This window comes from Moschus berezovskii, chromosome 4 (genome assembly GCF_049115385.1).
Source record: "Moschus berezovskii isolate FMDL1 chromosome 4, NW_MosBer_1.0, whole genome shotgun sequence".
Taxonomy (NCBI): domain Eukaryota; kingdom Metazoa; phylum Chordata; class Mammalia; order Artiodactyla; family Moschidae; genus Moschus; species Moschus berezovskii.
Window position 1 is genome coordinate 121,986,931 of NC_142463.1, and position 13,909 is coordinate 122,000,839.

The window sequence follows — 13,909 nt, forward strand, 5'->3', positions numbered from 1 at the left end:
CACCAGGCTCCCCTGTCCCTGGGATTCTCCAGGCAAGAACACTGGAGTGGGTTGCCATTTCCTTCTCCAATGTGTGAAAGTGAAAAGTGAAAGTGAAGTCACTCAGTCGTGTCTGACCCTTAGCGACCCCACGGACTGCAGCCTACCAGGCTCCTCCATCCATGGGATTTTCTAGGCAATAGTACTGGAGTGGCTTGCCATTGCCTTCTCCGTTAAGCTTGCTAGTTAAGTATAAAATCTTTCAGTGTTTGATTTGACTGGTAATCCATGGTGAAATATATCCAAGAAATAAGAGAAAGCAGAGCAGTGAAAAAACAATACTGAGATTAGAGTTATAAGTCAGAAATTATAAGACTTCTATATAACCTGGGCAAGTTATTCAATCTTCCAAAGGTCCTTTTCAAAATCACCAGTTAAGTGGAAATTTTGTATTGAAATAATTTTGGACATTCCCGTTGGTCTCTCACCTAACCATGAGAGACCTACTATACTTTTTCCCCCTACTATATTTCACACACACTTATGTCTACTAACATCCATTAATGTATTGATTTATCAGTCTTTTCTTTCCATAAAATTTTGATACTATTGAAGGCAGGGAACACATGTTATTTGTTATATTCTGATACCTAGCACAATTCCTGGCACAAAGCAGGTACTTAACAGGTGTGAAGAGAACAGAATAGTGTTGGGGGGATGAGTACAAGGGAAGGGAGAGACAGAAATGAAGCAGGGAGGGGGGAAAGAGGAGAAAGAGAAGGAAGAGTAAGAGGAAAATCCTCATATGTGTGGGATAGCTCAGGTGAGCTCTGAAAGGTAATAAATGACTGCTTGTCATCTTTGGCTATTTTCCCAGCTTCTGCCAAAATCAGTCCCATAATTATTCAGGCCTGCTACACGTTAGTTTAGAAAACAGTCACTTACCTTATTGTTAAACAAGATTATAGTTGTTAAGATTATTTTAAGAGTCAAATATCTCTGAATGACTGTCTACCTTCATTTGGAAGCAGTTTGCTAGTAAGGAACTTAAAAACCCAACGGACATACTAAACTCCTTTTAGAGGCCTCATAAAAGCTTAGTCTTTGCTTTATACATAAGATAGCCTCAAAATTAAGAGGGTGAAAAAGTTACCATATAACTGTATTCTAACAAAATTAAATTTCCCTGAATTTTGACAATTGGACTGAGGATAGGAGAATGTCCATGTTCTTAGGTAACACATACTTTTAGTAGTTATGAAAAAAGGGGCATGAAATCCACATCAAACTTCTGAAAGATTCAGAAAAATATACAAATAATATATGAATGAGCACAAATATTTATGATATAGAGAAACAGAACAAAAGAAAGCAAATGAGGAAAAATTTTAACAATTGTGAATCTGGTTAATGGATATACTAGTCCTATAACTTTTCTGTAAATATGAAATACCAAAATATTACAAAAAAGTTAATTGTCCACACAGAGCAAGTTAGATAAATCCATATAAAAGGATACTCACATGGAATTAAACATTCCCATTAAGGCAGTAAAACAAAAACCAATTGCAAACATGGATTTCATTCGAACCTGTAAGGAGATCAACAAATTGTCACTTCACACTAAAGGAAAACCACTACTAAAGCATATCCCCCAAAATTTTAACATCATATCATTTTGAAAAGGTGCTCCTTGGCAAAAAACTGTCTGTTGTCTAACCCACCCTCCACCTCCAAGGCCTCTTCTCCGTGTCACCTTCTGATGAACCGTACTGGAGTGGCCATATGACCTAATTCTGGCCAATGAGTGACAAGTACAAGTACTAACCAGAACTTTTAAAAGGGGCAAACTTGGCTAGCATCCCTTTAGGCCTTCTGCCCATACTTCTTGTCTGGAATGAAGAACATAATTCCTGACAGTAAAGCAACATCAAACAACCAAATGACCATAAGCTAAAGAAGGCTAACTGGAGTCTTTAGTGACACTACTGTGCTGCCACACCAGCCCGGGACTACCAACGTCTACCTCTTGATCAAGTAAAAAAACATGTTCAAGCATATAAGGTATTTTGTTTTTTGCAGCTTGCTACTTTCTTAATTACATGTGCCATAAAAGCATAAATAAACAAAAGATCATAAAGACATGACTAACAGTTTATCAGAAATTTTTATCTCTTCTTTCTGCAGTTTTCAAATTTGGTCTCTTGAAAGTGGAATAACTGTGACAACAGAAAAGCTATTTTCACAATGGAGTATTTTTCAGCCATCAAAAAGAATGCATTTGAATCAGTTTTAATGAGGTGGATGAAATTGGAGCCAATTATACAGAGTGAAGTAAGCCAGAAAGAAAAACATCAATACAGTATACTAACGCATATATATGGAATTTAGAAAGATGGTAACCTGAACCCTGTATACGAGACTGCAAAAGAGACACAGACATATAGAACAGTCTTTGGGACTCTGTGGGAGAGGGTGAAGGTGGGATGATTGGGGAGAACGGCATTGTAGCATGTATATTATCATAAGTGACCAGTCCAGGATCGACGCATGATACAGGATGCTTGGGGCTGGTGCACGGGGATGACATGGAAGGAGGATATGGGGAAGAGGGAGGTGGGAGGGGGGTTCAAGAAAGAGAACACATGTACACCTGGGGCGGATTCATGTCAATGTATGGCAAAACCAACCAATATATTAATGTAAGGTAATTTGCCTCCAATAAAATAAATTAAAAAAAAATAAAAATAAAATAAAAAAAAAAAGAAAAGCTATTTTCAAAAAAATACACTTCTAAATTATAACCTTTCTTAAAAAGAATTTCAAGGGACTTCTCTGGTGGTCCAGTAGTTAAGAATCCACTTTGCAATGCAGGGGACTCAGGTTCAATCCCTGGGCAGGGAATTCAGATACCACATGCCACGGAACAATTAAGCCTGTATGCAACAACTAGAGAGTCTGAATTGCAATGAAAGATCCCACGTGATGCAACTAAGACCTGACAGCCAAATAAACGAACAAATAAATATTTTTTTTTTTAAAAAAAAGAGTTTTAAGAAACAGAAGATAAAATAATATAGCAAAGGTCTCTCAGTAAGCAAAAGGTAACTGTTGCACAGTTTAGGTATCTTGTGTTGAATATACAGAAATGAGGCAGAAAAATTAGTCAAGCCATATAATTCGCCTACCTATGCCTCAGAAAGACATGCTTGAACAAACTCTACTCTTTATAAATAATGAGCAAATAACCAATAAAATCACTTTTCCTTACACTTTATGATATGCCTGACCTTCAGAACAAAAGGTCTGTTAAAGAATAAAGGCCATCTACGATGTTCCAACTCTTATGATGGGATTACCAGGTCACCATAAGCCAAAGATTCAGTAATAACATAAGGAAAAAAAAGAAAATAAGTGACTTCATTTGAAAACATAAGGGAGAAGCTAAAAAAAAAAAAAAACAAAACTGTGTGAAAATGACAAAATTATGACCTCAAGACACCCTTAAAAAAAGAAGCTATTCATATTACCAACATGAAGCTTCAGCCCTGGAGCATATTTTCACTTCTATTTGGTCTAGGAACACCCATTATATTATTTATAGCATGCATAACTATAAATTTCTGACAAGGTGGTACAATGGACTTGATGGAAATCATGGTCTTTTGCAGAAAAACATGTGGTTTATCATGAAGTTATATTTAGGACTCTTACCATTGACAGATCTCTGTTGTTATTCTTCAGTTTCTCTTCTTGCCGCTCTGCAAGGGATTAAGGAACTGGTTAACACACAGCGCTGAGCAAGAAGCAGATGTTAAAGTGCCACTGACTGGTGACTACAACAACGTTTCTGTCTCAGCCATCACTTAATAAGGGAAGCTGAATACCTGGAGTACCATATACTTTGTATTAACAGAAAATTCAAATGCAGGAGAGCACTAAAATAGTCCGATTTAAATAAATAAAAATCTTTAAAGTTTAATTTTAAAAATTACATCTGGTATTAAGTGTTTCAACTTGTACATTAAGATATAATCTTATTATTACATCAATGGGAGGTACAATCATAATGACTATACTTAGGTTTCAAATATTAATTACCCATCTCAAGTTTCTTTCCCCCTTTTTCAGTTTAAGAGAGCACAGCATCTAAAAATTAAAAGCCAATTAAGATAAAGTTAAGGTTCAGCTTGTTTCATCTTACAGTCAAATGAAGCTAAAAATAAGCATACTTTTATGTTTAAGTCACTTGGAAAGCTAGGAAATTTGACATATATTTCAAGAAAATTGTTATATACACCAAATCTAAACTGCTAAAGAAGTTTCAGCTACACATTAACGCTCTTATCTTCTGTATCCCATGAATATTGTTGTTGTTCTTCAGTTCCTAAGTTGTGTCCCACTCTTTGCGACCCCATGAACTGCAGCACACCAGGTTTCCCTGTCCTCCACCACCTTCTGGAGTTTGCTCAAATTCATGTCCATTGAGTTAATGATGTCATCCAACCATCTCATCCTCTGTTGTCCCCTCCTCCTCTTGCCCTCAATCTTTCCCAACATCAGGGTCTTGTCCAATGAGTCAGCTCTTCGCATCAGGTGGCCAAACTACTGGAGTTTCAGCTTAAGCATCAGTCTTTCTAATGAATGTTTGGGGCTGATATCCCTTAGGATTGACTGGTTTTATCTCCTTGCTGTCCAAGCGATTCTCAAGAGTCTTCTCTTGAGAACCACCACAATCCGAAAGCATCAAAGCTTCGGCTCTCAGCCTTCGTTATGGTCCAACTCTCATATCCAAGCATGACCAGTGGAAAAACCATAGCTTTGACTATATGGACCTCTGTCGGCAAAGTGATGTCTCTGCTTTTCAATATACTGCCTAGGTTTGTCATAGCTTTTCTTCCAAGAAGCAAGTGTTTTTTAAATTTCATGGCTGCAGTCACCATCTGCTGTGATTTTGGAGCCCAAGAAAAGAAAATCTGTCACTGTTTTCATTGTTTTCCCATCAATTTGTCATAAAGTGATGGGACCAGATGCCATGATCTTAGTTTTCTGAATGTTGAGTTGTAATCCTGCTTTTTCACTCCCCTCTTTTACCTTCATCAAGAGGCTCTTTAGTTCCTCTTTGTTTCCTGCCATTTGGGCAGTATCATCTGCATATCTGAGGTCGTTGATATCTCTCCCAGCAATCTTTGATTCCAGCTTGTGAGTCATCTAGCCCGGCATTTCACATGATGTACTCTGCATATAAGTTAAATAAGCAGTGTGACAATGTACAGTTTTGAGGTGCTCCTTTCCCAATTTTGAAACAGTCTGTTGTTCTATGTCCAGTTCTAACTATTGCTTCTTGTCCTGAATATAGGTTTCTCAAGAGACAGGTATGGTGGTCTGGTATTCCTGTCTCTTGAAGAATTTTCCACAGTTTGTTGTGATCCACGCAGTGAAAGTCTTAAATGTCAATGAAGCAGAAGTAGATGTTTTTCTGGAATTCTCTTGCTTTTTCTATGATCCAACAGATGTTGGCAATATGATCGCTCATTCCTCTGCCTTTTCTAAATCCAGCTTGTACATCTAGAAGTTCTTGGTTCATGTACTGCTGGAGCCTAGCTTGAAGGATTTTGAGCATTATCTGGCTAGCATGTGAAATGAGAGCAATTGTACGGTAGCTTGACCATTCTTTAGTACTGCCCTTCTTTGGGACTGGAATGAAAACTGACTTTTTCTAGTCCTGTGGCCACTGCTGAGTTTTCCATCAACATAATGGACTTTATTGCTGTGCCTATGAAGAAACTGAGGTCCAGCAAAGGGGAAGTGACTTCTCAGAGCCCACACAGGCATTTTATGGCAAACCCAGGACTGGAATCCAAGTTTCCCAAACTCCAATCCAATGATCTCTATATATACCATGCTACTGCTTTCTTTGATCATGTATTTTTATCACCAGGATTAATTCACTCAACAAATACTTATTGATTACCTACTACATGCCAAGCACTTTTCCGGGTACTAGGGGTAAATGAATGATCAAAACACACACCAATTCATACCCTCACAAGAACATTATGAAATAAAAATATAAAAAACCTTCTAAAATAAAAAAAACCACACAATTGGAGTATATTAAAGTGGTGTGAGGGAGGGCAAGTTCAGGCAGGTAAAAGAAACAAAGGAAGAAAAACAGGCCTATAGGAACTGCAGACTAGACTGCAGTTTTCAAACAACGCATGGGTGAGATGAATATATGACTCCTTGTCTTAAACAGTTCCTACCCAGTTTGTTCTCCATGGAGGAAAGGATACAGGCAGGAAAGAGTTGAAGGTGAAGATATATGGAAGAAAATGAACAAAATGGGATGGAGCTACGGTGTATCTCGAGGGCTAGAGCTCCTTTTCTACTGAGCAGCTCTCTTACAGTATAATAAGACACTTTAAAACTGGAGGTTTGAGGACTGGGGTAAGAGATGACCAGAAGTTAAACAGGCAAAGAACAAGTGTAAGTGGGAAAGGACTGCCACTGAGACATGAAAAGAAAGGTATAGAAAAGCATCTGTGCTAGAAACCTGCACACCCTTGACTTCCAACTCTATCTTCAATCAAACATCCATTTCTATTAATTATACCTCATAAATGCTTACGAAATCTACCGCCTCCCCTCCTCCTTACTATCACTTCCTTAGCTAGGGTTTGCAACATCTCTTCAGTTCAGTTCAGTCTCTAAGTCGTGTCCGACTCTTTGCGCCCCCATGAATCACAGCACGCCAGGTCTCCCTGTCCATCACCAACTCCCGGAGTCCACTCAAACTCATGTCCATCGAGTCAGTGATGCCATCCAGCCATCTCATTCTCTGTCGTCCCCGTCTCCTCCCACCCCCAATCCCTTCTAGCATCAGACTCTTTTCCAGTGAGTCAACTCTTCGCATGAGGTGGCCAAAGTATTGGAGTTTCAGCTTTAGTATCAGTCCTTCCAATGAACACCCAGGACTGATCTCCTTTAGAATGGACTGGTTGGATCTCCTTGCAGTCCAAGGGACTCTCAAGAGTCTTCTCCAGCACCACAGTTCAAAAGCATCAATTCTTCGGTGCTCAGCTTTCTTTATAGTCCAACTCTCACATCCATACATGACCACGGGAAAAACCATAGGCTTGACTAGACGGACCTTTGTTGGCAAAGTAATGTCTCTGCTTTTTAATATGCTATCTATATTACTTTCAAACCTCCTAACAGACCTCACTGTCTCCAAACTTTTCTCCTCAAATTCACGTTCCACATAAATGCATATCAGATCTACCGAAAAGGCAAACTGAACAAGATCAAGATACTCACCAGCTTAAAATCCTTCCATGGCTTTTTATCCCTATAAGATCATGTTTATTTCTTTCTATCTTTTTTTTGGCTGTGCCATGCAACATGTGGGATCTTAGTTCCCTGACCAGGGATCAAACCCTTACCCCCTGCAGTGGAAGTGCAGAGTCCAGTGGAACTGGACCACCAGAGAAGTCCCAAGATGATGTTTCAATATCACTTGCAAGTCCTATATCTGGCTCCTGTTTACTTCTGAAGACACATTTCTGACCACTCCCATAAATTTTTATGTTCTTACATCACCAAAGTTCCTTTATATATGATGACTTTCTCTTGATTCAACATCTTTGTGCATAAAGTTTCTTTTACCTTGGGTGACCAAGTGTCCCAGCTTTCTTAGATTGTTCCAGTTTTGGCTCTGAAAATCTCACATCCCAAGAAACTCCTTGGGTGAAACAAATTGGAATGATTGGCTACCCTACTTCTACCTAGACTATTTCATCCTATCCCATCAAATCCTTTCCTGGCTAGCCTATAACTCAACTTTTAAGCCTCAGCTCTTACGTCACCTCCTTTGGAAAATCTTGATTCCTTGAGCAATACTATTCTAAAGAACTTTCTACAATTATAAAAATATCTTATATCTGTGCTATAAATACAGCTATATATAGCTACTTAGCAAAGAAATATGACCAGTGTGATTGAAGAAATAAAATTTCAACTTCATTTAATTTCAATTAATTTAAAATCTAAACAGTCAAAGGTAGCTAGAGGGTGCAGAATTGGACAATACAGTCTTAGACACTGGATTAGAACTTCTGATTCAGTAAAACCTAGGAGTAAGACTCAGATTCAATACTCTGTCCACCTGATGTGAACAGCCGACTCGCTGGAAAAGACCCTGATGCTGGGAAAGACTGAAGGCAGGAGAAGGGGATGACAGAGGAGGAGATGGTTGGATGGTATCAATGACTCAATGGACGTGAGTTTGAGCAAGCTCTGGGAGAAGATGAAGGACAGGGAAGCCTTGCGTGCTGCAGTCCGTGGAGTCGCAAAGAGTTGGACACAGCTGAGCAAATGAACAACAAAGACAGAGAACCCTTCGTTTTAACAAGTATCTCCAGCAAAACCGATATGCGTGGCCTAGAGACCACCCACTCCAGTGTTCTTGCCTGGAGAACCCCAGGGACAGAGGAGCCTGGTGGGCTGCCATCTACGGGGTCGCACAGAGTCGGACACGACTGACGCGACTTAGCAGCAGCAGCACTGGAGACCATGTATGAGAAATACTATATAGAAAGAACTGTAGGACACAAGCCAAAGTTAGGTGCAGGCAAAAATTAAATGCTAGGAAGCACTGCATACAGAAGAGAGAAAGGTACTATAAATTCATAGTAAGCCCAATGTCTGGCTTATCCCAGGGCTTGCTCTATCTGCAGGAATTGCTTTAACACAGTTCTTGCCTTCCTGTAACCAGTTAGTTCAGCTTTTCCTGAGTTTTTGATCATATATACCCTTAAATTCCTCATTACTTGAAATAGCTTACAATAGCCAAAGAGCTAAATAAAATACATCAAAAGTAGTTTATCTTCTATGATAGGGAAACATAAAATAACCAAAATATCTGCTCCTGAAATTAGGAATGAAAAATAAATTCTTCAGACACTTCAGTTTCAAATTAATGTCTCTAAGACCACAGTCTAAGAGTGTCACCTAAGTGATATCAATGACATTTTGATTCTCTGAAACATTGAATTTGCTGACCTTTCCCCTCTTACTAAAAACTCCCTCCTTTCAAAGCAGCAATATCACTCTTTATAGTCCCCTCATCACTATGTGTGTGTGTGTGTGTGTATGATGCATACTAACTCGCTTCAGTCGTGTCCAACTCTTTGTGACCCTATGGACTGTAACCCACCAGGCTCCTCTGACTGCAGGATTTCCAGACAAGAATACTGGAGTGGGTAGCCATTCCCTCCTCCAGGATATCTCCTGACCCAGGGATCAAACTTGTGTCTCTTACGTCTCCTGTGTTGGCAGGTGGGTTCTTTACCACTACTGCCACCTGGGAAGCCCAGTGTGTGTGTGTGTGTGTGTGTGTGTGTGTGTGTCAAACTTGTGTCTCTTACGTCTCCTGTGTTCGCAGGTGGGTTCTTTACCACTACTGCCACCTGGGAAGCCCTGTGTGTGTGTGTGTGTGTGTGTGTATTTTTTTTTTTTTTTTGGGCTGTGCTGGGTCTTAGTTGCAGTGTGAGGGATCTTTTAGTTGCAGCAAGTGGCAAGTGAGATCCAGTTCCCTGACCACTGATTGAGCCCAAGGCCCCTGCGTTTGTAGTGCTGAGTCTTAGCCCACTGGACTGCCAGGAAAGTCCCTATACATTTAATTTTTAAAGAAGCCCAAGTGGGGAATCTGAGAAAAGGAAAAATAAGCATTACATAATAAAATTATATTGATAGGTAGGGTCAGTGACAGAAATGCATTTAATGGTCTCATAAAGCTGCTGGAAATGAAATAGAAAATCTGACTCTATGCTTATTAGCAGCTGGTTTAAAGTAGGAGGAAAAACCATCAGTTCAAACACAGTGTCAATAAGATAAAAGTAAATTCATTATTTATGAGAATCACTGCTTGTCTTGATGTTTTAAACTACTAGAAAGTTTCCATAATCTCTTATCAAAGGAATACCATCTAATGTAAGTAATGTAATGTTCTCAATAAATAGTCCATAGTACTACTAAAATAAAACTGTATCTGGCTGGGGGAGCACAGGAAGATGGCGGAGGAATAGGATGGGGCGACCACTTTCTCCCCCACAAAATCAACAAAAGAACATTTGAACGCTGAGTAAATCCCACAAAACAACTGAATACCAGCAGAGGACATCAGGCACTCAGAAAAGCAGCCCATAGTCATTGAAAGGAGGTAGGAAATAGATAAAAAGTGAGACAAAAGAGGGAGGGACGGAGGCTTTAAAAAAAAAAAGAGAAGTTTCCAAACACCTGGAAACACTGGCCAGTGGAATCTCAGAGGGCCACATAACTGGGAGACAAAAGACATAAATAATTAAAACTCACAGACTAAGCGCCCAGAGGAAACTCTCAGCGGAGAAGCGCAAAGACGGCTGCGCCCTCCACTGGCAGGTGGGGGCTGGGCAGGGAGGCACCAGCGCAGGTGCTTAGGCTTGAACGCCCCAGGGCAAACTGAGGGCTCAAACTTAAGATACCAAAGCAGAAGTTACAGCTAAAAGGCAAAAAGGCTAGGAAAAGCCTGCGAAAAGCCCCAACCCAGGACTTCGCTAGTCCCGCCCACAGAACAGGGCGCTGAGCAGAGCGAGCCAGCAGTGGGCGGCCCAGCCCCCAGCCCCCACCGACGCAGGCGGGGATGGCAGCCCCCACCGGGGCGGGGGCAGCCACGGCCCCAGAGAGGCTTCCCGTGCCAAGCTGCAGGCAGGCTTCCTTGCTGGCCAGGACTTCTTGGGTTCGGGCCGGTCGATATCCGCCTAAGAAAGTGCGCCGGTTGTACTCCCAGAAAACCGAGCGGCAGGGACCGGGAAGGCGATAAGTCGCAGCAACCCCGCTCGCCAAACGTCTGGTCACCTGAGCTGCTAGGACCGGGGAAGGCACAAAACGCAGGCCCAGCCAAGTCTGCGCCTTTGTCGAGTACCCGAGGACCTGAACCTGAGCTGCTCAGACCTGGGAAGTGCATGCAACCCAGCACCAGCCGCGGACAGCTCCCAGCAGAGCAACCTAAAGCCTAAGCAGCATAAACAGGGAAAGCACACACGCCTCGAGCGGGAGCATTCCCAGTGTATCCGAGACACTGTGAGCACTCCCCACAGAGATATCGCCTGCCAGGGATATTTGTTAGCTGTTCCTCCCTCCCCATAGTAGGACTGAATAGGTGAGCCGGGAAAAAAAGTGTTCACCACCGCTTCCTGGTGTCAGGACAGGAATTAGACACCGAGGAGACCAGAAAACAGAAGAGCTTTTTCAACAGAAGGAACTGCCCTGGAAGTAACGGAGGGAGAAGCCTTAAGCCTACTGCAAGAATAAGACTGAAAACCAGAGGCAGAGGCTTAAGGCCAAATCCTGAGAACACCAGAGACCTCCTGTTCCAGAGAACATTAATTGATAGGTACTCATCAAATGCCTCCATACATACACTAAAACCAGGCACCACCCAAAGGTCAACAAGTTTCAGTGAAAGACATACTATGCAAACTATCCAGCAACACAGGAGAATAACACTGAGCTTCAATATACAGGCTGCCCAAAGCCACTCCAAACCCACTGACATCTCAAACTCATTACTGGACACTTCATTGCACTCCAGAGAGAAGAAATCCAGCTCCACCCACCAGAACATCAACACAAGCTTCCCTAACCAGGGAACCTTGACAAGTCACCCATCCAACCCCACACACAATGAGGTAACTACATAATAAAGAAAACTACACAAACTGCCAGAGGACGGAAAGGCCACCCCAAACACAGAAATATAAGCAAGATGAAGAGGCAGAGAAATACCCAACAAGCCCTGGTGGCTCAGAGGTTAATGCGTCCGCCTCTGATGCGGGAGACCCGGGTTCGATCCCTGGGTCGGGAAGATCCCCTGGAGAAGGAAATGGTAACCCACTCCAGTATTCTTGCCTGGAGAATCCCATGGATGGAGAAGCCTGGTAGGCTACAGTCCACGGGGTCGCAAAGAGTCGGACAAGACTGAGCGACTGAACAGAACAGAACAAAGAGGAAGATATAGGGAACCTACCCGATAAAGAATTTCGAATTTTAATTGTGAAAATGACTCAAAATCTGGAAAGCAAAATGGAGTTACAGATAAATAAACTGGAGAAAAGGATTGAGAAGATGCAAGAAATGTTCAATAAGGAATCAGAGGAAATAAAAAAGAGTCAATATACAATGAATAATGCAATAGATGAGATCAGAAACACTCTAGAGGGAACAAACAGTAGAATAACGGAGGGAGAAGACAGGATAAGCAAGCTAGAAGATACAATTGTAGAAATAAATGAAACAGAAACAGAAAAGAAAAACGAATTAAAAGAAATGAGGACAATATTAGAGCCCTCTGGGACAATATTAAACGCCCCAACATTCGAATCATGGGAGTCCCAGAAGAAGAAGACAAAAAGAAAGACCATGAGAGAATACTTGAGGAGATAATAGTTGGAAATTTCCCTAAAATGGGGAAGGAAATAATCACCGAAGTCCAAGAAACACAGAGAGTCCCCAACAGGATAAACCCAAGGCGAAATACTCCAAGACACATATTAATCAAATTAACAAAGATCAAACACAAAGAACAAATATTAAAAGCAGCAAGGGAAAAACAACAAATAACACACAAGGGGATCCCCATAAGGATAAAAGCTGATCTTTCAGCAGAAACTCTTCAGGCCAGGAGGGAATGGCAAGACATACTTAAAGTGATGAAAGAAAATAACCTACAGCCCAGATTACTGTACCCAGCAAGGATCTCATTCAAATATGAAGGAGAAATCAAAAGCTTTACAGACAAGCAAAAGCTGAGAGAATTCAGCATCACCAAACCAGCTCTCCAACAAATACTAAAGGATTTCTCTAGACTGGAAACACAGAAAGGGTGTATAAACTCGAACCCAAAATAATAAAGAAAAATGGCAACGGGATCATACTTATCAGTAATCACCTTAAACGTAAATGGGTTGAATGCCCCAACCAAAAGAGGAAGGCTGGCTGAATGGATACAAAAACAAGACCCCCATATATGCTGTCTACAAGAGACCCACCTCAAATTGAGGGACACATATAGACTGAAAGTGAAGGGCTGGAAAAAGATATTCCACGCAAATAGAGACCAAAAGAAAGCAGGAGTAGCAATACTCATATCAGAGAAAATAGATTTTAAAAGAAAGGCTGTGAAAAGAGACAAAGAAGGAAACTACATAATGATCAAAGGATCAATCCAAGAAGAAGATATAACAATTATAAATATTTATCCATCTAACATAGGAGCACCGCAATATGTAAGACAATTACTAACAAGTATGAAAGGGGAAATTTACAACAACGCAATAATAGTGGGAGACATTAATACCCCACTAACACCTATGGATAGATCAACTAAACAGAAAATTAACAAGGAAACACAAACTTTAAATGATACAACAGACCAGTTAGACCTAATAGATATCTATAGGACATTTCACCCCAAAACAATGAATTTCACCTTTTTCTCAAGTGCACATGGAACATTTTCGAGATTGATCACATCCTGGGCCATAAATCTAGCCTTGGTAAATTCAAAAAAGTTGAAATCATTCCAAGCATCTTTTCTGACCACAATGCAGTAAGATTAGATCTCAATTACAGGAGAAAAACCATTAAAAATGCCAACATGTGGAGGCTGAACAACACGCTGCTGAATAATGAACAAATCATAGAAGAAATCAAAAGAAAAATCAAAATATGCATAGAAATGAATGAAAATGAAAACACAACAACCCAAAACCTCTGGGACACTGTAAAAGCAGTGCTAAGGGGGAAGTTCATAGCAATACAGGCACACCTCAAGAAACAAGAAAAAAGTCAACTAAATAACCTAACTCTACATCTAAAGAAACTAGAAAAG

The 13,909-nt window shown here is 40.8% G+C and overlaps 1 protein-coding gene across 1 annotated transcript in view; it reads right to left on the reverse strand.

The window, feature by feature from the left end:
- TMCO1 (transmembrane and coiled-coil domains 1) overlaps positions 1-13,909 on the reverse strand; it is an 81,778-nt gene that overhangs the window by 39,256 nt on the left and 28,613 nt on the right. The window contains exons 4-5 of the mRNA XM_055401837.2: positions 3,694-3,740; positions 1,503-1,570 (exon numbers count right to left, since the gene is read on the reverse strand). Coding sequence (XP_055257812.1) covers positions 1,503-1,570; positions 3,694-3,740 — 115 coding nt within the window. The remainder of the gene's footprint in view (positions 1-1,502; positions 1,571-3,693; positions 3,741-13,909) is intronic.